Source organism: Rattus norvegicus, chromosome 10 (genome assembly GCF_021556685.1).
Source record: "Rattus norvegicus strain SHRSP/BbbUtx chromosome 10, alternate assembly SHRSP_T2T, whole genome shotgun sequence".
NCBI classification, from domain to species: Eukaryota; Metazoa; Chordata; class Mammalia; order Rodentia; family Muridae; genus Rattus; species Rattus norvegicus.
Genome location: NC_141543.1, coordinates 93,411,187 through 93,435,811, shown reverse-complemented (window position 1 = coordinate 93,435,811; position 24,625 = coordinate 93,411,187). Strand labels below are relative to the sequence as shown.

The window sequence follows — 24,625 nt, the reverse complement described above, 5'->3', positions numbered from 1 at the left end:
CATTAAGATCATTCTATGTTAGCTAGGTTGTGGTGGCACAGGACTTTGGTACCAGTGCTCGGGAAGCCAAGGCAGGTGGATCTCTGTGAGTTTAAAGCCAGCATGGTCTACAGAGTGAGTTCCAGGACAGCTGAGATCACGCAGAGAAACTCTGTCTCCAAAAAACAAAACAAAGCAAAACAAAATCATTCTATTTTAATTAGAAGGTATTAAGTTCTGGGCTGGTGAGATGGCTCAGAGGTTAAGAGCACTGGCTGCTCTTCCAGAGGTCCTGAGTTCAATTCCCAGCAACCACATGGTGGCTCACAACCATCTGCAATGAGATCTGATGCCCTCTTCAGGAAAGCGGAGGTATATGCAACAGAGCACTCATACATTAAATAAAATTAAAAAAAAAAAAAAAAGGTGTTAAGTTCTTACTGGACCTATCGTCACAAACTCTGCCTATGTATAGAAGAAAACATTCTGTGTAGAGATTCATATTTTCAGAGTTTCAGACATGCACTTGAGGAAAAGGGGAAACAAATTACAATTACATATAAAAAGTGGAGTCAGGGGGGTGGAGAGATGGCTTAGTGGTTAAGAGCACTGACCGCTCTTCCAGAGGTCCTGAGTTCAAATCCCAGCACCCACATGGTGGCTCACAACCATCTGTAATGAGATCTGGTGTATCTGAAGACAGCTACAGTGTACTTATATATAATAAATGGATAAATCTAAAAAAAAAAGTGGATTCAGGGATGAGAATATATAGGTTAGTAGTGGTCCAAGTTCCCAGGTTCAATCCCAGCACTTCCTCCTTCTCCCCTGGAGGAGTGCAATTAGATATATATGATTTGTTATGGGGTCCAGAAGGACACAGCATTCGTCGAGAAAGACAAAAGCATGGAGAAGAATGTTTATTCCTATTATAATGGTTGTACCAACGCTTCCAACACAAGGAAGCTTTTGCCTGCTGGAGCACAAGGAAACACTTTTGAACTTTGTTCAGGCTCACTTAGTGCCAGAGCTGGCCCTTTGCCTCTCTCTAAACTAGAGAAAGGTCAATCTGTTTCTCTGATTTTTATATTGTGGGAGGGGGCAGGTAAAGGGTGGCAGCTGGTGCTGGGTTTAAAAGTGCATCTGCACAGTTCCCCCCATGAGGTTAGTAAATATTGTAATATCAAATGGATATTATTGGGAGGGGGACTTAGTCATCATTAGTATTCCCTGCTCTTGACATCCCTTCTCTCGTATGTTTGTATGTATGTATGTATGTATGTATGTATGTATGTATGTATGTTTCTCCTGGTGCTGAGACTTGAACCCAGGCCTTGAGGATATGAACTCTATAGCTGAGCTACATCCCAGAGCTGTTCTTACTTTTACTTGGCTTTCTGATCACAGGGTTACTATTATTTATTTAGATACTCTAGGTCATGCATGTAGGCATTATCTCATTTAAGCCTCCTTACTGCCTTAGGAGGCAAATGTTATTATCTGATATAGGTCAGTAAATAGCACCTTTGTTAGACTCAAAACCGTGGCTTTGCCAGTTGTGAGATCCTGACAATTTTTTTTTTTTTTTGGTCTTTTTTTCGGAGCTGGGGACCGAACCCAGGGCCTTGTGCTTCCTAGGCAAGTGCTCTACCACTGAGCTAAATCCCCAGCCCCAGATCCTGACAATTTTAAGAGTTTTCTTTAGCTGTAAAATGAGGATATTGATTCCTTCCTTGAGGGGCTGCCAGATGTTGAATAAGTGGTATTTACATCCCACTGAAGAAACATAAGTTTGATAATTTGCTTAAGGTTATATTATTTGGTAAACAGCCTCAGGTTCTAGTTTGCCTAACCTTACAGCTAAAGCTTTTTGTACGAGTACTTTATAATTGGTTATAATCATTTTGAGTGAGTCCTGCTAAGTCCTGTGAGCTTCTGGTTGTTCATATGCAAATGAGGATAATATTTTATAGAGTTCATTCATTAAACGTTTTTGCGTAAGGTGTGGGCTTAAGCGAGACTCCAGGTGCTTTCTCTTTCTCCATTTCGTCCATTTCTTCTTTACATGCATTTATTTCCTTAGCTTCCAAAAGAGCCGTGCAAGTACTTAGCCAAGCAGACCAGCGGCCGCACATTTTTACTGTACTCTAGATTCCCCTTTATTTCCTCTTCACCTAGGCTCCCGCCCCACCCAGCGCCAGACCACGCCCCTGCGCGTGACGTCAGTACGCCTCGTGCGTCGCGGCGCGGCGCTTGCTGGGGGCCCGGCTTTCGCCCGCTGCTGCCGCCGCCGCCGCCGGCCGCGGCTGCTCTCCCAAGATGGCGGCTCCTCCGGGCGAGTACTTCAGCGTTGGGAGCCAGGTGTCGTGCCGGACGTGCCAGGAGCAGCGGCTGCAGGGCGAGGTGGTAGCCTTCGACTACCAGTCCAAAATGCTGGCTCTAAGTATCCTTCTCTGCGTGGACCCCGAGGCCGGGCCGGCGTGTAGGTGCGGTGGTGGGGGGGCGGGGGACGGCGGCGGCAGCTAGGGCCCTCTCCCGGCCTAGGGGCGACCGGCTACCGCGGTGCCCCGGGCGCATGCGCACGGCTCTGAACTCCCCTCCCCCTCCCGCGGGCCTTTCGGTCCATTTTGGGGACCCTTGTCTCCCACCCCTTGTGGGAGCTAGGCCCCGACTGAGGGTTGGTAGGTGGAGCAGGGCTTGACACGCGCCTGGCTTTTCGGGAGGGGACGATGTGTTAAGGGGACTCCGTGATTAAGGGAGGGGGATAGTGGTAAGGAGAGGGCTGGAGATTGGAGCCCGGATGGAGTGGGGAGCGGTAACATGCTATGGGGAGGGGTGTGTAGGGTCAGGAACTGCTAGTAGGGTAAGGGTATAGATTGCTGATGAGATTTGATTCAAGAAAGGGCGGTGGTGGGATGGTGGTCTAATGGGCCTTGCCAGTTTGGGGATGGGAAGTGCAGGACAGAGTTTGTATTTGAACTGGTGGCTAATTTTGCTGGAGTCATGTATGCTTGGTGTCACTGTGCTGACTTTAAGGTTCTCAGTCATTTGAAAATCGCTGCTTAGGGGGTGTTGGAAGCCTGGTCTAAAGAGGACTTGCCACGTTTTGCAGGGGCTTATATATGATAGTGTGTGGGCTTCTGTTCAGTTCAACACATTCCGTAATAACGTCCTTCTCCTTGAAAGTACCAGTGTTAAACTGCATGGAAGAGGTGGCCCTGTTCCCTTGGGGTGGGAATGATTGCTGAATTACTCCACCAACTCACTGTTGGAAAACAAAACACTTCCTGGTTGGAATAAATGAACCTCTGCCTCCCCCTTTATTTGAGCTACAGGTGGGTTTACTCGAATTATTTTTAGAAGGTAGCCTCTGTCGGAGTTTCTTATTGTGAGTTGTTGGTTTCCAGCTCAGAAAGATCTCTTGGTGAATGCCATACAATAAGAACAATTTCTTTTTGTATGTGTTATTTTAAAAACAAGAGATCATACTTGGCCTAAAGGCTCTTCCTTTGGTGACTTAGTTGGAAGAGTCTTTTTTTTTTTTTTTTTTTTTTGAAACTTTTTTTTTTTTTTTTTTTTTAGAGCTGGGGACCGAACCCAGGGCCTTGCGCTCGCTAGGCAAGCGCTCTACCGCTGAGCTAAATCCCCAACCCCTTTTTGAAACATTTTATTTATTCATCTTATATATGACGAGTACATTGTCACTGTCTTCAGACACACCAGAAGAGGGCATCGGATCTCGTTACAGATGGTTGTGAGCCACCATGTGGTTGCTGGGATTTGAACTCATGACTTCTGGAAGAGCAGTCAGTTCTCTTAACCGCTGAGCCAACTCTCCAGCCCTGGAAGAATCTTAAAAGGAAGACTCACTCTTTTTATTTGACATACAGCAGGGTCTTAGTAAATGGTTGGAAAATGAATGAATGGGTGGATGAATGAATAAGGTCTCATCTTAGGTAGTTTCCTTCCCAATGGTGTACTTTTTGCCTCTGAAAAATGGGAAATTTCAAGTGTGAAAAAGAAATTGGAAAGAAAGAAAGGAAAAGCATGAAATCTGAATAAGTGAGAAGCACTGTCTAGATTTAGGGAGATTCTAGTATGACCCCAAACTTCAAAACACTGGTGCCTCTTTATAGTTCCTAAGTTTAAGACAAGCAGTGCATCTGACATCAAGACTGTATTTCTTCCCCTAAAACCCATTTAGAAAGTGACAGGAACCCTTTTGAAGGTTTCAATTTCTGGCTGTATATGGCTTTAAAAAATTTGAGATCCTTTGCTTTGAGCAGGAGCAAGTTGATGGGGGTTTATTGAGAGCTAAGATTCCTATGAGGCTCGCTCGGGGATGCCTTTCCTATACACTGGTATAGTTTTCTTCTTTGTGTGTATGTTGGTGTGTGTGTGTGTGTATGTGTGTGTGTGTGTGTGTGTGTGTGTGTGTGTATGTATGTAGTTTTTGGAGATAGAGTTTCTCTGTGTAGCCCTGGTTGTCCTTTAACTCCCTCAGTGGTTCAGCTGGCCTCAAACTCACAGACATCTGATTGCCTGTGCCTCCCCCAAGTGCTGGGATTAAAGGTGCAGGACACCACCGGCCTCCTGCCTGGATCGTTGTGTATACTACTTGTGCAGTGTGCCTTTGTCCTATTTTCCTTAACTTTATTTTCTCACCAGAATGTCCCTCTTCCAGTGGAAAGCCCAACCATGCAGACATCTTGCTTATAAACTTACAGTATGTTTCAGAAGTGGAAATAATTAACGATCGAACAGAAACCCCTCCTCCCCTAGCTTCACTCAATGTTAGTAAGGTAAGAACTCAAGGACATTCTCGATGTCTGAAATGTTGGGAAGGAGGGATGCTCTCCAGCTTTTGAGGATGTATGCATTGTTCTGTGCTTTTTTTTTTTTTTAAACCTACTTACGACCCTGGTGTTCTGTTTCATTTCTTGGGGTGGGGACTACTCTCTCTTCTTCCTTTTTGAGACAGATTCTTGTGTATTTTATGTAACCTTGAACTTCAGATTTTCCTGACTCTGCCATCCAAGTGCTGGGATTACAGGCATGTATGCAGTTTCTGTGATGATAGGATCGAACACAGGTCCTTATCCTGCGTGCCAGGGAAGCACTTTGCCAACTTATTCCCAGCCTTCGGTTTTCATGATACAGGGTCTTAAGTAGCCTAGGCTGGCCTTGAACTTTGTTATGTAAACTTTATAATAATTACTTTGAACTCAGATCTCCCTGACTACACCTGAGGGTCGTTATAACTGGTTTAGTATCTATTCTCAAGTATATTTGTGTAGCTTTCCCTCCCTTTGTTTCTGAATATATTTGTTGCACCTTAAATACCTTTGAACCTGTCGTGGTGGTATACACCTTTTTTTTTTTTTTCCTTTTTTCTTTTTTTCGGAGCTGGGGACCGAACCCAGGGCCTTGCGTTTGCTAGGCGAACGCTCTACCGCTGAGCTAAATCCCCAACCCCTACACCCAGCCTTTTTTAACATGGGTCCTAGGAGTCGAAATCTTGGCCTCCTGTTTGTGTGGCAAGCACTTCAACTGATTCACCTCCCAGGTGTCTTTCCCCTTCAACCCCTTTTAAAACCTAGACTCAGTATTAATTTTTGGTGGTGGTGGGGTTAGTAAGGGGTGTTGCCTGTTGACCTAGAGTTGTTTGATGTTGATATTTATATATAATGGGTGAAAATTCAGAGTGTTTCATAGGTTAGGAGATTCATGACATAAATCCTTTGAAAGCCATAGCCTAGATGTGGTGGCTCAGACCTTTAGTCCCAGCATTCAGGAGGCAGTCAGGTAGATCTCTTTTTGAGTTCAAGGTCAGTTTGGTTTATACAGTAAGATTCAGGGCAGCCAAGGCTGCATGGAGAAATTTTGTATCAAATATTTGGGATATTTTAATCTTTTTAATCTTGCATGTCCAAGTTGATTTATGGGAACTCCAAGTCACATCTTTGACTCTTCAGTTCAATAGTCAAACAAAATGTTGATCAGTAGTGATATCCCCTTATCCAGCCTTGCCTGAGTTTGTCCTGTATGTCTTGTCAAACTTAATCCATAGCATACTTGTTAGGTTCACATATTTTGTTTTATACAATACTGCTGGTTTTTTATTTTAGTAGTGGTGCCTTGTGTATGTTAGGCAAGCACTCTAGCATTAAAAGCACTTTTTGGTTCACTTTTGAGTATATTGCAGAGTAGGTGTTTAATGGGCAACTTGTTGGATGTGTGTTAGGCCTGGAGTTTAGTAGCAGCTGTCTGGGATTAGCTTGGCATGAAGTTTTACCCTGTAGAGGAGTCTTGTAATAATGTATGTTCTCTTGCCTCTCTAGGGAGTGTGGTGTTTGCTATAGTTGAGCAAAGCAAGGAAACACTTAGGGAGCTGCAGCAGCAGATAGAGGCCAGGGAATGGAGTTACAAGAGATCTTGAGTTCCCTTGTTAGATTCCAGGGAAGTGCCACATGGTGTTCTTTACTTCCCTCCCTCCCTCCCTTCCTCCCTTCCTTCCTTCCTTCCTTTCTTTCTTTTTTTTTTTTTTTTAAGTTACAGCTAAGGATAGATGGAAGGGTCTTAGGTTTCATCTCAAGGGTACTTATAGTCTGTCTGTCCCAGATTTTGAAGCTTATAGATGTTTAAAGCCCTGGCTTAATCAGGTGTCTCCTACTAAGATATTGGAGCTCTTTGGGTGGCCTCTGTTACAGTTCATGAAATTTTAAGAGATTCGAATGAAGTGATTTATTCCCAGGGTGTAGAACTGTAGGTCGTTATCCTCTGTACGAAAAGTCTCTCCCCTGGACCTTACTCAGTAGCAATGATTATCAGAAGGAGGATGATTTTCTCAAAGGATACTGAGAAACCCAGAGAGATTCATGTCCTGTGTCCAAGCACCACTTTGTAGAATGGTTGGATGGTGTGTGTGTGTGCTGCTATGTGGGTGCCAAGAAGCAAGTGTTGCAGCACGTAAACACATGTGCCATTGCAGTAGAATTCTTTTGAATTCTCAAATCAGAGCAGCTCTTGCTTAGGTTAGTTTGTGGATTACCTTTGTTTTGTTTTGTTTTGTTTTAAGATTTATTTATTATATATAAGTACACTGTAGCTGTCCTCAGACACACCAGAAGAGGGCATCAGATCTCATTACAGATGGTTGTAAGCCATGTGGTTGCCCGGAATTGAACTCAGGAAGAGCAGTCAGTGCTCTTAACCACTGAGCCATCTCTCCAACTCCCTACCTTTGCTTTTAGTGTTGGCTTGTTTTTATTTTATTTTGATTTTTTGAAGCAAGTTTTCATGGATCCCAAGCTGGCCTCAAACTAACTCAGGATGACCTTGAACTTCTGAGCCAAAGTGCTGAGATTGTAGGCATGCTGGTTAGTCTTAATTATTTACTAACATTGTTATAAGCTGGTTGATTACCCACTTTTATTTTAAAAAAAAGCAGTGAGAAGCACTAATTTGAGGAACAGCAGAACTCTATGTTTATTGTTCCTGTGCAGCTCATTTGCTTATTCTGAAAAAGATTTTCTGAGAAGTCAGGAACCAAAAGTTAGGCTAAGGGGTTTGGTTGTCTCAGGATTAATTTCATTTTTTGTTTGTAGAGGTGTTTATGGATAAGCTGTCTACTTTCCTTTCAAACGGACCTTTCAGGATACTTTACCATTCCTCCTTGGAGACTGATTCAGATGGACTGCCTGCTGAGCTCTTACTGGAAATAATCAGAGTGGCTATTACACATGGCTTGAGTGACATGAAAAGCTCTTAGACTGAGCATGGAGCTCCATGGTAGAGTGTTTACCAACCATGCACAGGGCACTGCATTTGCTTATTTTTTTTTTAAATTTATTTATTTATTATATATAAGTACACTGTAGCTGTCTTCAGATACACCAGAAGAGGGCATCAGATCTCTTTACAGATGGTTGTGAGCCACCATGTGGTTGCTGGGAATTGAACTCATGACCTCTGGAAGAGCAGTCGGGTGCTCTTAACTGCTGAGCCATCTCTCCAGCCCTTGCTTATTTTTAAAACAGGGTCTCACTATATTGTCTGGCTTTTCTGGAGCTTGCTAAGTAGATCAAGCTGGCCTTGAGTTTGTAGAAATCCTCCTATCTCTGCCACCAAGTGCTGAGTGTCTACCACCCACCATACCTGCCAGTGCACTAGTTTTGATCCCCACTATTGCCCCTTCCCCAAATTTGTCCTTTTTCTCTCTTGGTTTTTTGGGACAAGGGTTTCTCTCTTATAGCCCTGGATGTCCTAAGCTCACTTTGGATATCAGTCTAGCCTTGAATTCAGATCCTCTTGCCTCTTCCTCCCGTTTGCTGGGATTAAAGACGTGTGTGCCACCACTGCCCAGCTTGTCTCGTTATTAAGAACACAGGCTTAGGGGTTGGGGGTTTAGCTCAGTGGTAGAGCACTTGCCTAGCAAGCACAAGGCCCTGGGTTCGGTCCCCAGCTCCGAAAAAAAGAAAAAAAGAAAAAAGAAAAAAGAACACAGGCTTAGAGTTTCCCAGTGTTAAAGGGTTGTTTAAGCATGTGGGAGGGAGGTAATATTCTCTGAAATGCCTGGAAGAAAGTTGGTGTACAGTATAGGGTGACAAGAGATTTGTAGTCTGGGGACCAAGTGCTATTTTGCATTTAACAACTTCAGTAGGAGATACATGTATGCTGGTTCATCTTCCTGACGTAGTAAGTGCTCTCTGCCTAAGTAAGCCTGTTGATACAAACCAGATAGCAGGAAATGGAAGAGGTGAACTTTTAAAGGAAACAATAATAGCTCACCCAGAGAATGTATAAACTAGTGACTTCTGGAAATGAGCCAGTTTGCTTTAGATTAGCAGGTCCCTAGACAAAGAAGTCTTATGTCTAACCCTAGCAGTAGTGTGGAAGAGGAAGCTTTGAGGTGACAGTGGAACTGTAGAAAGGAGAAGCTCGAATGTCTTTGGGGACCAGAGGATTGGATGGAGTTTGAATTTAGGGCCCAGAGAGTGCCAAGCAAGTGCTGAGTAGCTGAGTGAGTCCTCCTTGAATAATTTTATCTTCCCTATGGTGACGCACCCTGTTACAGTGTTCACGTTTCCTGATAGAGCCTTTCAAGGAAAAGAACAAGAACATGTACAAGCCAATCATCATTTGCACTGTAGTTCCCCCCCCCGCCCCCTCTGAGTCAGGGTCTTATGTAGATCCAGACTGGTCTCCAACTCACTATATGGTTGAGGAAGACTCTAAAACTTCTGATCCTCTTGCTCTGGTCTACCTTCCAAGTGCTAGGATTTCAGGTATGTACCAAGATGCCTGATTTAGGAGTCCTGGAGAATCAAATCTAGAGCTTTGAGCATGCTTACATTCCTAGTCTCCTCACCCTCCACCCTTGGTACCGTTTCCTGCTAGCCTAAGACGATCTGCCTCAGCCTCTTGAGTGAAGAACTCACAGGTATGCATCACAGTACCAGGTTTTGGTCTCCTAAATCAGTTATTCCTTGGATTGATTTTTGGGACCAAGGAAAGGGAATGGTGTAGCAAAGGGAAGACAGAGCAGTGATTTTATTGTCCTTCAGCTAGACAGGGTGTTTGCTGGTCCAAGGTTAAAGAGTATCAAGTTTGTACTGGCTACTACAAGTAGTGTATGAATGATGGAGACATTTTTCTTTGGTAACTAGAACTAACAGGAATTTCTAGGACAATGTTATCACTTGGCATAACTCATCAAACATCTGTCAACACACATTTTGTCAGGTGTCCAACCTTTTGACATTGGGATATGACATCAACTCCATATGTGTTGGGCCCAATTCATAGCTGTCCTGGAAGACATATAGCCCATGGGCTGCAGACTGAACATGTCTGGAAAATGTGCCTTAGATGTGATACAAATCTCTTATCATCTTGGTGTGTTAGAGGGAAAATGGAAATCCATGGGTGATAGAAAAGTTAAGGATTTACCTCTCTTCCCAAGCCCTTGACTGGTTTGTCACCTTTTTCAGATCTATTGGGATCTATTTTCCATGACTAGTAATCAGGGGCTAAATAGAACCCGAGCCATGCAGCCTGGCCTTGTCCTCGGCAGTGATGGTGAAGGAATACACATGGACTTGAGAGGGGTCAGTGCCGGTGACGAAGCTGAGAATGCAGAAGTCCAGTTGTTGGTTGGTTTTCTTTTTTGGTTTGGTTTGGGGTTTTTTGAGACAGTTTTTCTTTCTAGCCCTGTAGACTTGCTTTGCGCACCAGTCTGGTATCAAACTCAGATCCACCTGCCTCCGCTCTGCCCAGATTTCTTTTTAAAAAAGGAAACTGTTTTTACTCTTTAAGTGTGGTATCACAGTGAGGGGCATACTGTCTTAATTGTCATTTGAAGTTTACTAGCTACACAGCTAAGAATTAACATAACCTTATAATTTTCTGGTGATTGATGGTTAAACTTCCAAGTTTGAGTACATTACTGGGTAGTTGATAGTTACTAGATTATGGTCTATTTGTGAGCCTAACCCATTAGCAAGCAGTTCCCTTTATTGTATCTTTTTTTTAAATATAAGATTTATTTTGATTTTACATTCATTGGTGTTTTGTCTGCATGTGTGTCTGTGTGAGGTGGCAGAAGCTCTGGAACCGGAGTCACAGTAGTGAGTTGTCATCTAGGTGCTAGGAATTGGACTGGGCTCCTCTGGAAGCACAGCCAGTGCTTTTAATCACTATGTCACCCCCACCCCCACTACATCTTGACAGTGATGTATTAAAGGATGGTGTTGGTACCAAGTAGGGTCAGAAGTATCCCTGATCACCCTCCAGTTATGAGCATATATTTTTATTCCACCGTATTAGGGATCAAATCCACGGCCTTACATATACTATGCAAGCCCTCCCCCTCATCTCGTTGGTGTGTGTATTTGGTACATGGGGGAAGGTATATAAATGAAGGATGAAAAAAAAAAGCCACTGGTTTTGAGCAATAAATTGTTTTCCCTGCTTTGATTGCTGGGTATTAAACTAGGGTCTTCATATATGCCTAGAACATGCTTTCCCCTGACCAAGGAAAAGTTTTCTGTTGGCTGTAACTTTTCTGGCTCCTAGAGGCCATAATCTTCTCTTAGAGTATTTAGTCTGCCAATAGGGATAGGTACCAGGTTCTGGGCAGACACTGTCATGGATGTGTCTTAAGATGCAGTTGGGGAAGTGGAGAGGAAGAGCTCCTCTGTGCTGAATGCAAGGGTTATGTTCAGTGAATAGTGTCAGACTGGTAGTGATTGGCTGTTATTTAAGAAGGACTGGTTTGGACTGGTTCTTTGAGGATCAGTTTCCCTATCATTGAGACTTGAGGGTCAACCTGACAGATCTCTGGTAGAAGAGCCATCACAGCTTGGTGGTTAAGAGCAGTGACTGATCTTCCAGAGGTTCTGAGTTCAATTCCCACCAACCACATGGTGGCTCACAGCCATCTGCAATGCAAGCTGAGCAATCTGATGCCCTCCTTTGGGCACTGTCCCTTGTAGGTACAGATCTGTGGTTATAACAGCATAGGAAAGGAGGCAACAATTGGATTCCTATAGAGGGTTAGGCAGTCACTCTTTTAGGCTTTGTGAAGCATCCTGTAATAGACAAAACTAGTCAGTGTTGCCTTCAGAGATAAGATATAGCCAAAAAGCTATGAAGAGAGTGACAGTGTATTCATACACACACACACACACACACACACACACACACACACACACACACCTTTAAAAAAAAAAAGCCATCCAGGCACAAAGCTTGTGACTCAGCTCCGCCCACAGTACAAATCAGACAGCTGACTCCAGGGCCCTCAGGCCACTAATTACCAAGGTACTGTCTCAGTGTTGTGTGTGTGATGGAGAACCACTGCCTGTAGGAAAAGACAAATTGTGAGCCAATGTAATTGACAGAGTTGGGCCATAACATTTTGTATCACCTCTTTGACCCAGAGGTGAGAGTTGAACGTATATCCATAAGTGGTGGGTCCAGTGGAGGTATGACTTTCAGTGTTAAGAGGAAGGTCAGGGTTGGGGATTTAGCTCAGTGGTAGGCCCTGGGTTCGGTCCCCAGCTCCGGAAAAAAAGGAAAAAAAAAAAAAAAAAGAGGAAGGTCAGTTGGCTTAGTTTTCTGGCTAAGAACAACTAACACTGGAAGCTCTAGGCTGGCTTAGGGAAATGCTGGCCATTGTCCTGGAGATAAACAGTGAAGGATCCTGTGGTAGAATGTGGAACAAGAGTCTCTTATAAAGCCCAAGCCATCCTCCAACTTGTTGTCTTGCTTCCTCAGTCACCTAGTGCTGGGATCAGATGTGTGCACCATTCTCTGGAAGGACTTGTGACCATGTCATTTAGCTGCTGGGAATTGTTAGCTCAATGATTGGTTCTGTCCACCTTCTCTCATCTTCTCCTTCCTTTCTAGTTACTGGGAAATGTCAGGATGAATAAGACACTTATCTTTCCCCAAGGAATCTCAAATTTGTTGGGAGTATTAAGGGATGGTAGCATTTTCGAGAGGTATTCTTGGAATTGGATCCAGACCTTTGTGCATGCTAAGTGCACTGTCCCTTGTAGGTACAGATCTGTGGTTATAACAGCATAGGAAAGGAGGCAACAATTAGATTCCTATAGAGGGTCAGGCAGTCACTCTTTTAGGCTTTGTGAACCATCCTGTAATAGACAAAACTAGTCAGTGTTGCCTTCATAGACTAGATGTAGCCAAAAAACTATGATTGTGCTCCAGTAAAATTTATCTCATGCAGGTCGTTGCCTGAATTTGGCCCCTGTTGTGGTCCATCGACCCTTGGCATACCAAGCCTGAGTGAAGGCTTCCCATATGTGACCTTGGAGAATAAATGGCATTGCTCAGCTTATCTTTTCTGTCACTGAGCTAAATTAGAAGCATTAGGGGTGAAATGGTTAAAAGCCTTGGGAAAAAGCATAAAACACTTTTGTGATGCTGGAGGAGATGTGGGACTTCACACAGGCGAATGCTATACTGCTGAGCTGTCTGCAGCCCAGCACCGTTTCCTTTGACAGGAGCCAGTGTATTCTTACAGTGTGCGTCATATCCTTGTTTACTTTCATTTTGTGCACATTTCTGTGGGTACAACAAGCTATGTCAGTGTGAAGATCGGATGACAACTTCGATAAACAGGTTCTGCTCTCATTTCCACCATGGAGCCCTGGAAACCAGGACATCAGGTTTGGTGGTGATTGCCTTTACTTGCTGAAGTATGTTGCCAGTTTCCTGACTTGCTGGTGGTGTATGTTATTGAGATGTTCCACTATGTAGCTGAGACTGGCCTTGAACTGAAGATTCTTCGACATCCTTCTTGGGGTCACTGAGATTACATGTTTAAGTCACCTCACTGGGCTGCTTTTGTGGTTACATTATTTACTGTGAATTCCACAGTGCTGGCTTGCATGCGTGTGGACAACTTAGGGAGTCAGTTCTCTCCTACCACGTGGGACCCAGAGACAGAACTCTTTCTTTCTTTCTTTCTTTCCTTCTTTCTTTCTTTCTTTCTTTCTTTCCTTCTTTCTTTATTTATTTATTTATTTATATAGAGAGAGGCAGGTTTGCCACTAAATGCCTTTAGGAGCTGAGACACCTCCCTAGCCTAGTTTGTTTTTTAACTCAGATATTTTTGGTCATCTTCTGTTTACTGTACAGTATTTTGGGATTTTTAGAGGATATATTAGTGAACAATAATAGGAACAAAATTTTATTGACGTCCTGCATTGATGTACATCTGTGATTCCAGCTACTCTGGAGGTTAAGGCAGGAAGACTTAAAGTTCAAGGTCAGCATAGGCAGTTGTGTGCCACACCCGCACACACCTCTTTGGAGCCAACACTGGCCTTGAACTCTTGGTCCTCCTGTCTCTCCTGAGTACTGGGATTGTATAGGCTTGAATCAACATGCTTAGCCATTCTTTAGCAGTTCTTTTAGCAAATACAAGATGGGTTTGTAATAGAGTGATGACTGCATGGTGGTTAGTGTTTTGAGATGATTTTGCTGGATAGCCCAGGCTGGCTTAGGCTGCTTCCACCTTCTAAGGGCCAAGATAGCTGTGCAATACCAAATCTGGTTTGGACATAGGAACTTAGCCACTAATAGTGATCCTTTTTTACTATCTATATTTTTTTATAATATTGTATATCTCAAACATATAATGAAATTTATATGAAAAGGGGGAAGAAGCAGTGAGCTCATTGGCTATAGGAAGGATTGGATTATATTGTTTTTTTGTTTTAAACAACCTGTAAACTGCCTTCTCTGTGCCCATAATGTTAAAACAATATCTAATATCTTCGAGTGAGGCTGTAGCTCACCTGGGGCTAGCTCAACTTCCTCACAGAGCTTTAATTGGCTCTATTGTGAGATAGCTCTGTTTGAGCATCTGTTGTCTGAGAGAAGTTGTTGAGGTTAATTTCAGCTTGCATTTCCACTTGGGTTTCTCTCTGACAGAGACAGGGTAAGTTTGACAACAAAAAAACATTGGTTTCAGAACCTTAAGACTGGGAAATCATTGTCAGTAGTAGCTGAAGTAGATTCTGTAGCTGCCAATGATGTTGACAGAACCTGTGGCTTTGTTGACACGTGTTTGTGTTTTAAACCAATTAAAGATAAGGTTTTGCCTGTTGTATATATTGACTGGGCTCTGGTTCCATGATATAATAGCAGTATATGGACTTTTTACACTAGCAAGTTGAATTTGTAGTGTTTTTCATTACAGTGAGGCATTAATGTATCTTAGTGTTAAGTGCAGGAGGCTTCCTTGGATTTACCTTTTTAGTCTTAGTGCCTCAAGAAATGGTGGCTGTGTGTGTGTGGTGGGGGATGTACCTATTTTTATCAGCTGAAAGAAATGACTTTCTAGTGAAGAATTTGTGCTCTTTGAAATGCTGTAGGAGATTATATACATTTTGCTTATTTAAAAGAAAACAGGTTGGGGTTGGGGATTTGGCTCAGTGGTAGAGCGCTTGCCTAGCAAGCGCAAGGCCCTGGGTTCGGTCCCCAGCTCCGAAAAAAAGAAAAAAAAAAACAAAAAAGAAAACAGGTTATTGAGTACGCTGCAAAGGGAACAGGCTGAGCAGAGGTAAGTATTAGCAGTTTTCCTCCGTGTTTTCAACACGGTCCTGTTTGAAGTCATGCCAATCCTGGATTGCAAAATAGAGGAGCTGGGCAGGCAGCTGTCTCTTAACCACTGAGCCATCTCTCCGGCTGCCCCGCAGCTGTCTCTTACAACATACTCCGCCCCCCCCCCCCCTTAAGTTGACTGTTATGTTTATAAGGGCTTTTATTGGCATCCTCTTGGTCTCTGTTTTACTGATTAAATTTGTTCTTTGACATCTTCATTTATGCATACAGTACTATTACTGTTCTATTACCCTCACTCCAACCTCTTCTAGCTCCTTCCCATCCCTGTTAACATACACGTGCTTGAACATGAGTGTGTGCCTTTGTTCCCTACATTCCTGTGGGTTTTTTTGGGGGGGGGGGGCTGGGGACCGAACCCAGGACCTTGCGCTTCCTAGGCAAGCGCTCTACCACTGAGCCAAATCCCCAACCCCCATTCCTGTGGTTTTAACCAAGGGTTTTAACCTCCGATTTTAACCAAGACATCTCTCTGGTATGGCTATGGTTTGGAACTATTGATGGTACTGTCCTTTTCTAGAATCCATTAATTAAACCAGGCCATTGCACTCAAGTTCCCTGTCTCAGAGTATTTTATTACTACTGTGAGCATGATGCTTGCATATTATTAGGCGCAAAGATCAGAGCACAGCTTTGGGGACATTCCCTTCCCTCAGGGGTTCCAGGGATCAGCTTTTAGAGCAAGCACTGTTACTTTCTCAGCCATCTTGCTGGAGCCCAGATAGCTTATGTATTCAAATTTATAGCCATTTTCAACAGTAATTTAGACTTAATTTTTTTTAAAAAAATGCATTTTAAGAATTTATTTTCAGGGTGTGTGAATGCTCTTTGTGGAGGTGAAAGGATTTGGTTTTCTGTTCCCACCGTGTTAGTCCTACAGATTGTAACTCTAGTCAGCCTTAGACGTGACTCTCTTGTTTGGTTTGGTTTTGAGACTGGATTTTACTCTGTAGCCAAGCTGGCCTGGAATGCCGAGCACTCCAGCTTTAGCCTTCCAAGTGCTGGGATTGCAAGCCTGGTTAGATTTTACTTTTTTCTTTGTTTTCCTTTTTCTGTTTTAAAATTAGGCTAGATTTTACTTTTCTTGTTAAAAATAATTTTAAGTATGTTTACGTATTTGTATCAATGTATTGGGGCATCCACGTACCACAGTACTTATTTGGTAGTTGGAGGACAACATAAAGGAGTCTCTCCCTTCCACACAGATCATCAGGCTTGGTGACAAGTACTTTTACCCATCCAGCCGTCTGTCTCATTAGCCCTAGAGCTAACTCTTGTTAGTGAAACTGGAAAATAGAGTCTAGTGGTCAAGAACACTTGCTGTGGGGCTAGGAGCTTGAGTCTGCATTTTTGGCTCTACTGTGCCCCTTTGAGCATTATTCTAGGACACAGCTTCCCATGGAGTACTGTATTTTTTTAGTTTCCAGCTGTCCCGAGATTTTAAGGAGGTATCTATCCCTTCCTTTCCATCCGCCCGCCCCCAGCCTGGGCTCAGGTGATAACACTTAAGCCTTCCTTCCAAGAAGCTGGGTGGTGGGTCTACAGGTGCAGGTGCTGTACCTGGCTCAGAGCAGTGCTTTACTGGAACTTTCAGGTTGAGCTTTCAGCTAGGAAGCTGAGGCATGGGGTATTGATATTTAGAAGATATCTTTTGAGAGCTTGTTTATCGCTAGCTAAGAGTGAGGATTTCCCAGCAGCTGAAGTAACACAAGTCTGTAATCCCAACACTTGGAAGCAGAAGCAAGCCGAAGTATTGCAAGTTCTAGGCCATCCTGAACTACATGTACTGAAACCCTGCATCAAAAGGGCATCCAGGGGTGCTGGAGAAAAGATGGCTCAGCTGTTAAAAACATTGGCTGTTCTTCCAGAGGACCCAGGTTCAATTCCTAGCACCTACATGGCAGCTCACACCTGTCTCTAACTTCAGTCTCAAATGATCTGACCTCTTCTGGCCTCTGAGTACTAGGCATGATTCTTGGGCACAACATACACATGCGTGCATGACACCCAGACACATAAAGTCGGTTACATTAAAGGAGGAGAGGAGAGTCCTATGATCATGCCTCCCATCTGAAAGATCCAGAAGTGAGGGTTTTTTAGCTACTCTGGTCTGCCCCTTCTCCCTACCAGGCTTGCAGGCAGCACCAGCCATTTCAGATGGCCGCTGCATTATTGCCTAACCTGTGCAAGGGCAGCTGCTTACAAGACCCAAATACAGAGGGGGAAGAGAAGCTGCACAGTGAGTCAGTAGGTCACAGCAGCAGGTTTCTCCCTGGACTCTGCTTCTCTTGTCAGCTGTCTCAGTGTGCTAAATGCTTGCAGTAAGAATCCCTCTGGAGTCCCCACAGCACCTGTGCTTTCTTGGATCATAAGAAAAGACAGCTCAGCTAGCAGACAGTATGAAGTACATAGTGCTTGGATTTTCTTGTGAGCCTTCCTTTTCCCCTTCATATCACAGTATGCAAAGGGCTCTGTGAATGTCCTGGTATTCATTAAACCACATGACTAGGAGCTATTTAATATATATTTTAATCTATATGGTGTGGGGGGGGGTACACACATGCATGCATGTGAAAGTCAGGACAGGAGAGTTTGTGGGAGTTGGTTCTCCTTCCACCCTATGAGTTCTGATTATTGAACTCAGGTCAGTGGAGTTGCAGCAAGTACTTGTACGCACTGAGCCTATAAGGTGGCCTCAGAAGAAAACTCTGGTTTGTAGAAGTTACTTTGTTTTCAGTGGGAATAATACACAGTGGGGGTGTGTGGGCAGATTCAGGTTGGCAGGTCTAACACTTCAGTTAAGTAAACTGCTGGCTGAAGGCACAGGACCTGCAGTAAGTGGAGGGCTCTGCAGCATAATTGCAGGTATTGCATTATAAGTAGTTGACTCCATTGTCCAGGAGGTGAAGCATAGCTCAGGGAACGAGCTGTGGCCCTCAGGGGCTCTGGGAGGTGCCACTGCCCTCTGGTTTAGCCTCCTTTCCTTGGAGACTTCATTTTCTGAGACATTGTTTGGAAATCGAGACTCAAGGAAACCCCTCATGGTTGGTTACCAGGGTTTTTTTGGTTCCTGAAAAGGCGTTGATTGTTGCTTAAAATACACACCAGCAGTTCTCTTTCCATAGAAACTCTGTTTCCAAGCTCCAGGCTTTCTCACTTCAGTTGGAATTGACTTGCTCAAAGTACATTGATGGCTCTGTGAAGTTGTAGTCTGCTGGGCGGAACAGCAGCCAAGCCTGAAAGATAATCATGACACTGCTGTCACATTTGTATCTGTTCATATCTGGAGGCCAGGTGATCTCTGGCTTTAAATCACAGGAGAGGTTTGTCATGTTTCTGCTTTTACCTGGAGAGTCTAAAAATGACACCATGTGCGAGCTAGCCCCTCTGACCACACAAGTATTTACTATTAACTGTTTGTATTTGGTGTGCTGCAGCTTTATGAGGTTATATATATGAACTGTGTTGATGGAACTGAAAAATCTTTACATCATTTTCTTGCTTTTCAGATGTATTATTTGCCTGTTTGCTTTTGTTGTTGTTGGTGGTGGTTTGTTTTTTGGTTTGGTTTGTTGTGATTTTTTGAAATGGTTTCTCTAGTCCTGGCCAACTTGGAACTTGCTCTGTAGGTCAGGCTGGTCTCAAACTTACAGAGCTACACCTGCCTCTGCCTCCTGAGTGCTAGGAGTAAAGGCGTGCACCACCATACCCTCAAGCTGTGCCTGTTTTTCTTAAACTGCCTTGCATAACACATTTGTTTTGTCTCATACTGAAAGTTTTTCTAGCAAGTAATAGTGTAAGGTAGGAAAAAACAGATTGACAGGGAACCCACCCTAGCCAGAAGGAGTCTTACAGACTATCAGATTTTACTAGAATTTCCTTTGATCAATTCGTGATTGACCCACCAGGGGGTAGGGAAGCAGCAGGCACAGGGTAGAATGCTTTTCTGTAAGCAGAGTAGGGCAGGACTGTGCTCAGCTCAGAAGACAGTAGATTAGGGTTCCTTAGTCTTGGGCTATTAGATGAGCATGCTGGACAGGCTGAGCATTGATTGCTAAGAGCTGTATCTCAACTCTTGGTGTGTTATAAAGTGCACAGTGGTTTCTAAACCTGAGCTTAGTGCAGTAGTGGGTGACCTGTACTCTCTCTTCTTTAAGTGGAAGTGTGTGGTTATGTTTCTCTCTGACCATCACTTCCCAGAGCCATCATCCCTGACCCTGTCATACTGCCCATCTCCATGTTCGTTTTCTTGTTCCTTCTTACTGAAGTTGTCTTGTGTTTTCGTGATCTCTTTGGGATGAATCTCTAAAGTAGCACAGTACATGCTTGGCACATAGGAAGCCCTCGGGAAGAATAGAAAAGAGGGGTGAGGGATGCTTGCCAGGAATTGCAAACAGTAACTAGATGCTGTGTTTGGGGGTTGTTCCATTGGATCGCTAATCATGCTGACTCTAGACCAATCCTTGCTGACCTGCTTCCTTAGATTGAGGTTCTGAGTTGGAAAGAACGAAGGGGAACACTTTTCTGAATCTTTTTTTTCCCTTTCCCTCACCCTAGCTTGCCAGCAAAGCACGGACGGAGAAGGAGGAGAAGCTGAGCCAGGCCTATGCAATCAGCGCTGGCGTCTCCCTGGAGGGCCAGCAGCTCTTCCAGACCATTCACAAGACGTGAGTTGGGGGAGCATAGGGGTTCCTATTCCTAGAGCTGATTTTGTCTGTCTGTCGGATGAAAGACTTCTGGGTGGTTGTCTTGCTGAGAGTGTACGAGGGCAGCTGGGGCAGTTGTTGGCTGAGAGGTGGCACTTGGAGCTCCCTTTGCACAGAATACTGTGATCCTAAATCAGTCATTGCAGTCTTTGTTTGTGAAAGCTTGTTTGGAATCACATTGTCCTGTGTGGGTCTCTGGTAATAGTAATCCCTGATTCAGAGCTCAGGATTAGCTTCCTATTGTTATTACTGCCATCCTTACCTCTAAGATTGCTTGTGGTTTTATTAAGGGAAGTTATATCACTTTCCCTAGTTTGCTCTGGGACAAATACAGGGAGTTAGGAAGAACAGAAGGCAACCTTCTTACCTCCTTCTAAAACACATGTTGTCACAGCAGAAGTCATTTGACTCTCTACTAGCTTCCCTAAGTGCTGAAAAGCTGGAACATTTGACACCCTCCTCAACCCCTCCTCCCCCCATGGGCTGCCTTCTGTTACCCTGTTTAACCACCCAGGGTCTGATGCACAGATGGCAGCTGGCTGTAGAGCTGTCTGGGGCCGGGTGTGTCTGAGCATTCCCAGGTATGTGAAGGAATTCTCTTAGTAGCATCAGCTGCCCTGGGATTCCCCATGTGTGAACTCAGATGGATCTTCCTGGTCTGGCAGGTGTCTGTGTATCTGGTAATTGAGTGGGGCTAGTGGGGCACAGCTTGCACGGTTAAGGGTAGAGGCTGGATGGAGCAAAGTACAGATGACTATTTCTAGAAGTGCTATTTTTACCCTAGGTCAAGGGTGGGCAGATTATGCCAGCAAGACAGATCTGCCCCCTTGTGTATGTGTCATCTGTTGGCAGATTTCTGTAGCTACTTATGATCTGACACTGTCTAGAAAGCAGTTGGCAGCCTCTGCTCTAGACCACTAAGTCAGTTCTAGTGATTTAGGTCTGGTTGTTCATTTGTAACTTGGTTTGAGCTTCTGAGACTGCCACCAACTGTTTTATGATTTTCCAGGCCCCTGATGCTTCAGACTAACAGTTCTGGGCTCTCCCTAGGATAATGTGCATTAGTGACTGCTCTCCTGTCCAGAGATGCCCAGAGAATGTTTGTTGTCTCCTCTCTCTGGCTCAGTATTGAGCTGAGAGCTTGGGAGAGGGGTGTGTGTGTGTGTGTGTGTGTGTGTGTGTGCGCGCGCGCGCGCGCGCGCCCGCTAGTCTAGTGGTAGTCTTCTCCTTCTCTTTCCTTTCCTTTTCTAGACAGGGTTTCTCTGTGTAGCCCTTGCTGTCCTGGAACTTGGTCTGTAGACCAGGCTCACTTGAAATTCAGATCCAACTGCCTCTGCCTCCCAGGGGCTGGGATTAAAGACATGGGCCACAATGCCTGGCCCTGAAGTTCTTCCTAACAGGAGGAATGGGCTGTCCACAGGATATCACACTCATCTATATTCTTCTCCTTCCAGCATTAAAGACTGTAAATGGCAAGAAAAAAACATTGTAGTCATGGAAGAAGTTGTTATCACACCCCCATATCAAGTGGAAAATTGTAAAGGCAAAGAGGGGAGCGCACTGAGCCATGTACGCAAAATAGTAAGTAAAGGAGCCACCTGCGGAGCAAGGGTGGGTTCTTGGCTTGGTCCCTCTTGTACAACAGGCAGGACCCTGTGCTCCTGCAGGCTCCTTGTCTCCTAGCAGTGCGGCCTGATGCCCCTGCTCATCGGGCTCTCTAGCCGTGTCCTGGATGATGTGAGATAGAAACCTTGGTGCTGTGGGGTAGGGTGAGCAGTCAGCCCCGTGTCTTACACCACATGACTGCAGAATTGTAGCACATGTAATGGTAGATGCCCTTAACTGTGGGTTAAGAACTGTAGGTTTGGCTTTGGAGTGTAACAGTTGTAGTAAAACAACTTTTAATCTGGTTGAGAGGCCACTGTTACATCTCCTTGGGTTTGGGCTTTTTTTTTTTTTCATAGGTGTGTTTTGCATATGTTTATGCAAAATACATACCATCCATCCATGCATATGAGACTGTATATCATGTATATGTCTGGTGCCTATGGAGGTCAGAAGAGGGCATTGGGATTTTATGAAATCGGAGCTATAGCTGGCTGTGAGCTACCATGTGGGTGCTGGGAATCGAATCCAGGTCCTCTCTAAGAACAAGCGCTCCTAAGAGCCGAGCCACCTCTCAGGCCTACACTGTTGTGGACTTAGGAAGTATAATAGAACTAATTTTCCTACCCACTAGCTTTTTCTTTATTTATGTCAGATAGGAAGAAGGGGCTTGAAGAGATGGCTCAGCAGTTAAGAGCACTTGCTGCTCTTCCAGACGACCTGAATTCTGTTCTCCACATTTATGTAAGGCAGCTCACAACTCTGTGTTCTATATTCCAGTGGGCCCAAGGCCTGTGATACCTGCACTCTCTTACTTGTGCACATATACAACTACGTATAATTTAAAATAAAATAAAATAATGCAATACATTGTTATAAAGGCGGGAGGGATTTTGGTGGTAATAATTATCCCATTTTGTTATGTATTAGTTTATAGCTGTACTGTTAAGCCAGTCTTAGCTTAGCTTCCACACATGTGGCTGAAACAAGAGGTTTCTCTTGCCTGTCTTGCAGTTGGGGTGGGGTGCAGGGAGCATTGGATAACAGCAAGCCAAACTGCCAGGCCTGGGAAGCTTGGCTTAGATTGTACAGGAGACCTCGCCCTGTCTCCATTTCTGACTTGGCTGCTTGGTCTCTTGCAGGTTGAAAAACATTTTAGAGACGTGGAAAGCCAAAAGATACTGCAGCGTTCACAAGCCCAACAACCACAGAAGGAGGCTGCCCTGTCATCCTGAGTCCACAAACATGGAGGACTCTTCCAGCATCCAGCCACAGAGATGGTGGTGGTGGCTTCAGCGGAGGCAGGCCGGGGGAGGGAAGGGATCCTGTATTTCTTGCTGACTCTTATTAGGGTCAGTGTTTCAAAAAAAAAAAAAAACAAAAAAAAAAAAAAAAACAAAAAAAAAAAACCTAGACTTGAACAAACACCCAACAAAAAAGAGCAAGAGAATAATTTAAACGTTGAATCATTACTTGACTAGCAGACCGGCCCACCATGTCCTTTCACAGCCCTCTGGAGCAGTCATCTTGTTAGTTTTATTTTTGCAAATTCCTTTTCACTCTGCCCTTCACCTGCGTCTCTCCTTCCCTAGTCTGTTTCTGCCATTCTGATTTTCTAAGTGGACATACTTGCCTTCTGAGTGATTGAAAGAAACTTTTACATCTTTTCTTCCAAAATAAAAGTAACAAGTGACTGTGACTCTGAAGCCGAGGCCAGAGCAGAAGACAGAGGTCTCACTTTGAATTTTCTTTTTTTTTCTTTAACTTTTTTTTTCTTTTTTTGCACAGGGCATGGCTTGAATTAGTTTTATTTTTCTTAACTTTAAATATATATATGGAAATATATATTAAAATGTTCTCTAAGTATTTTCTGCTTCTTGCAGGTCTCTTTTTACTAGATCATGGCCACTCTTCCCACCTCATCCCTCTGAAAACAAACATGTGTTGTCCTTTCTACCACCCAGAGCCCGACGATTAACTTGACTTAGTTCACAGCGAGGATCTCCTGCAGCCCTGCAGAGCCAGTGTGCAGACGGGATTTGGCCTTGAGGGTCCTGATGGCTTTCTGGTCTTTAACTGTATGTACCTGTCTCACATTCGGTCCCAACCTCAGGACTCCCTCTGCCTTTGTCTCCATGGTACTAGACGAACTCTGAGCACTCTCCACCCGGGAGTCAGCCGCCCCTCCCCCGTGCCTCTGCAGGAAGAACTCGCTTGCATGGCACATCTCAGCTCCTCCTCCTTCGGGCTGATTTTCTCTTCTAAGAAACCTGGACTCCATCTACCCCAGTCTTTCTTAAGTATGTCCAGAGCCTCTAGCCCAGGAACAAGCTTGAATAACCTCTAGTTTCTCTTCTGCCATCCTCCTGCTCTTCTGCCCCTCCTACCCCTGAAATCTTACAAGCTACTGACAGTTTGTATGTGCTCAGCCAATGGGCAGAAAACCTGGAAAGAATTTCTGGACTTTAGCCCACCAGTTTGCCTGGTTTGACTAACCTGCTGAGAGCCGAAACTGGTACTTGTCGCCCCTGCACCTCCAGGGTAGTCTCAGGGGGCAAAGTGCCACCACCTGAATATCAGGCACTGAGTGGGACGTGGGTGATGCTCATGTGACCGGCTAGAGCTTTGGGAGTAGGGTGGGGCTATATTTTTTTTTATTTTATTTTATTTTTTTTGGCCATGATCTCTTTTCCCTTCCTTTTTTTTTTAATTAAAATAAATGGATCAAAATTAAATAATTCAAGCCCTGCCTTCAAAATGGAAAAAAACTTTTTTTTTTTTTAGTATTGTTTAGCAAAAACAATAAAACCCAAATTTTTTTAACCATCACTCATGTCTCAGGTTTGTGCGTACTTTATCACCCCAAATGAGGGGTCAGAAATGTAGAGCATGGTGTGTCTACTGAGCTCTGCCTTTATCATTAGATCGCCTGCTTTTCTTTTTACCCACTCTTCTTACCCTGGAGAAGTCATCCGGAGGCTCCAGGTAAGGTGTGTTATAAAGAGCAGCTAGGGCCAGAGCGATTGGTCTACAGCCTGCTGACCTCAGTTTGAATCCTGGAATGTGTGCGCATAAGGGAGGAAACCCAATTCCACAAAGTTGTCTTTTGGCCTCCACATACAGACTGCGGTATGCATGGTCATGAATACACACAAGCTTTAAAGGGGGAGGGATCCAGGGCT

General features: G+C 44.3%; 1 protein-coding gene across 2 annotated transcripts; it reads left to right on the top strand.

Moving 5' to 3' along the window:
* The first annotated feature begins 2,213 nt into the window (after positions 1-2,213).
* Lsm12 (LSM12 homolog) lies at positions 2,214-24,273 on the top strand. Of its 2 annotated transcripts, none has more exons than XR_015630426.1 (5): positions 2,214-2,422; positions 4,648-4,781; positions 19,690-19,799; positions 21,293-22,187; positions 22,586-22,896. XR_015630426.1 is itself a non-coding variant. In NM_001105843.1 (5 exon segments), coding segments are annotated over 5 exon segments (588 nt in total). In that variant the 5' UTR covers positions 2,247-2,298; the 3' UTR covers positions 22,679-24,273.
* The last annotated feature ends 352 nt before the right edge of the window (positions 24,274-24,625 follow it).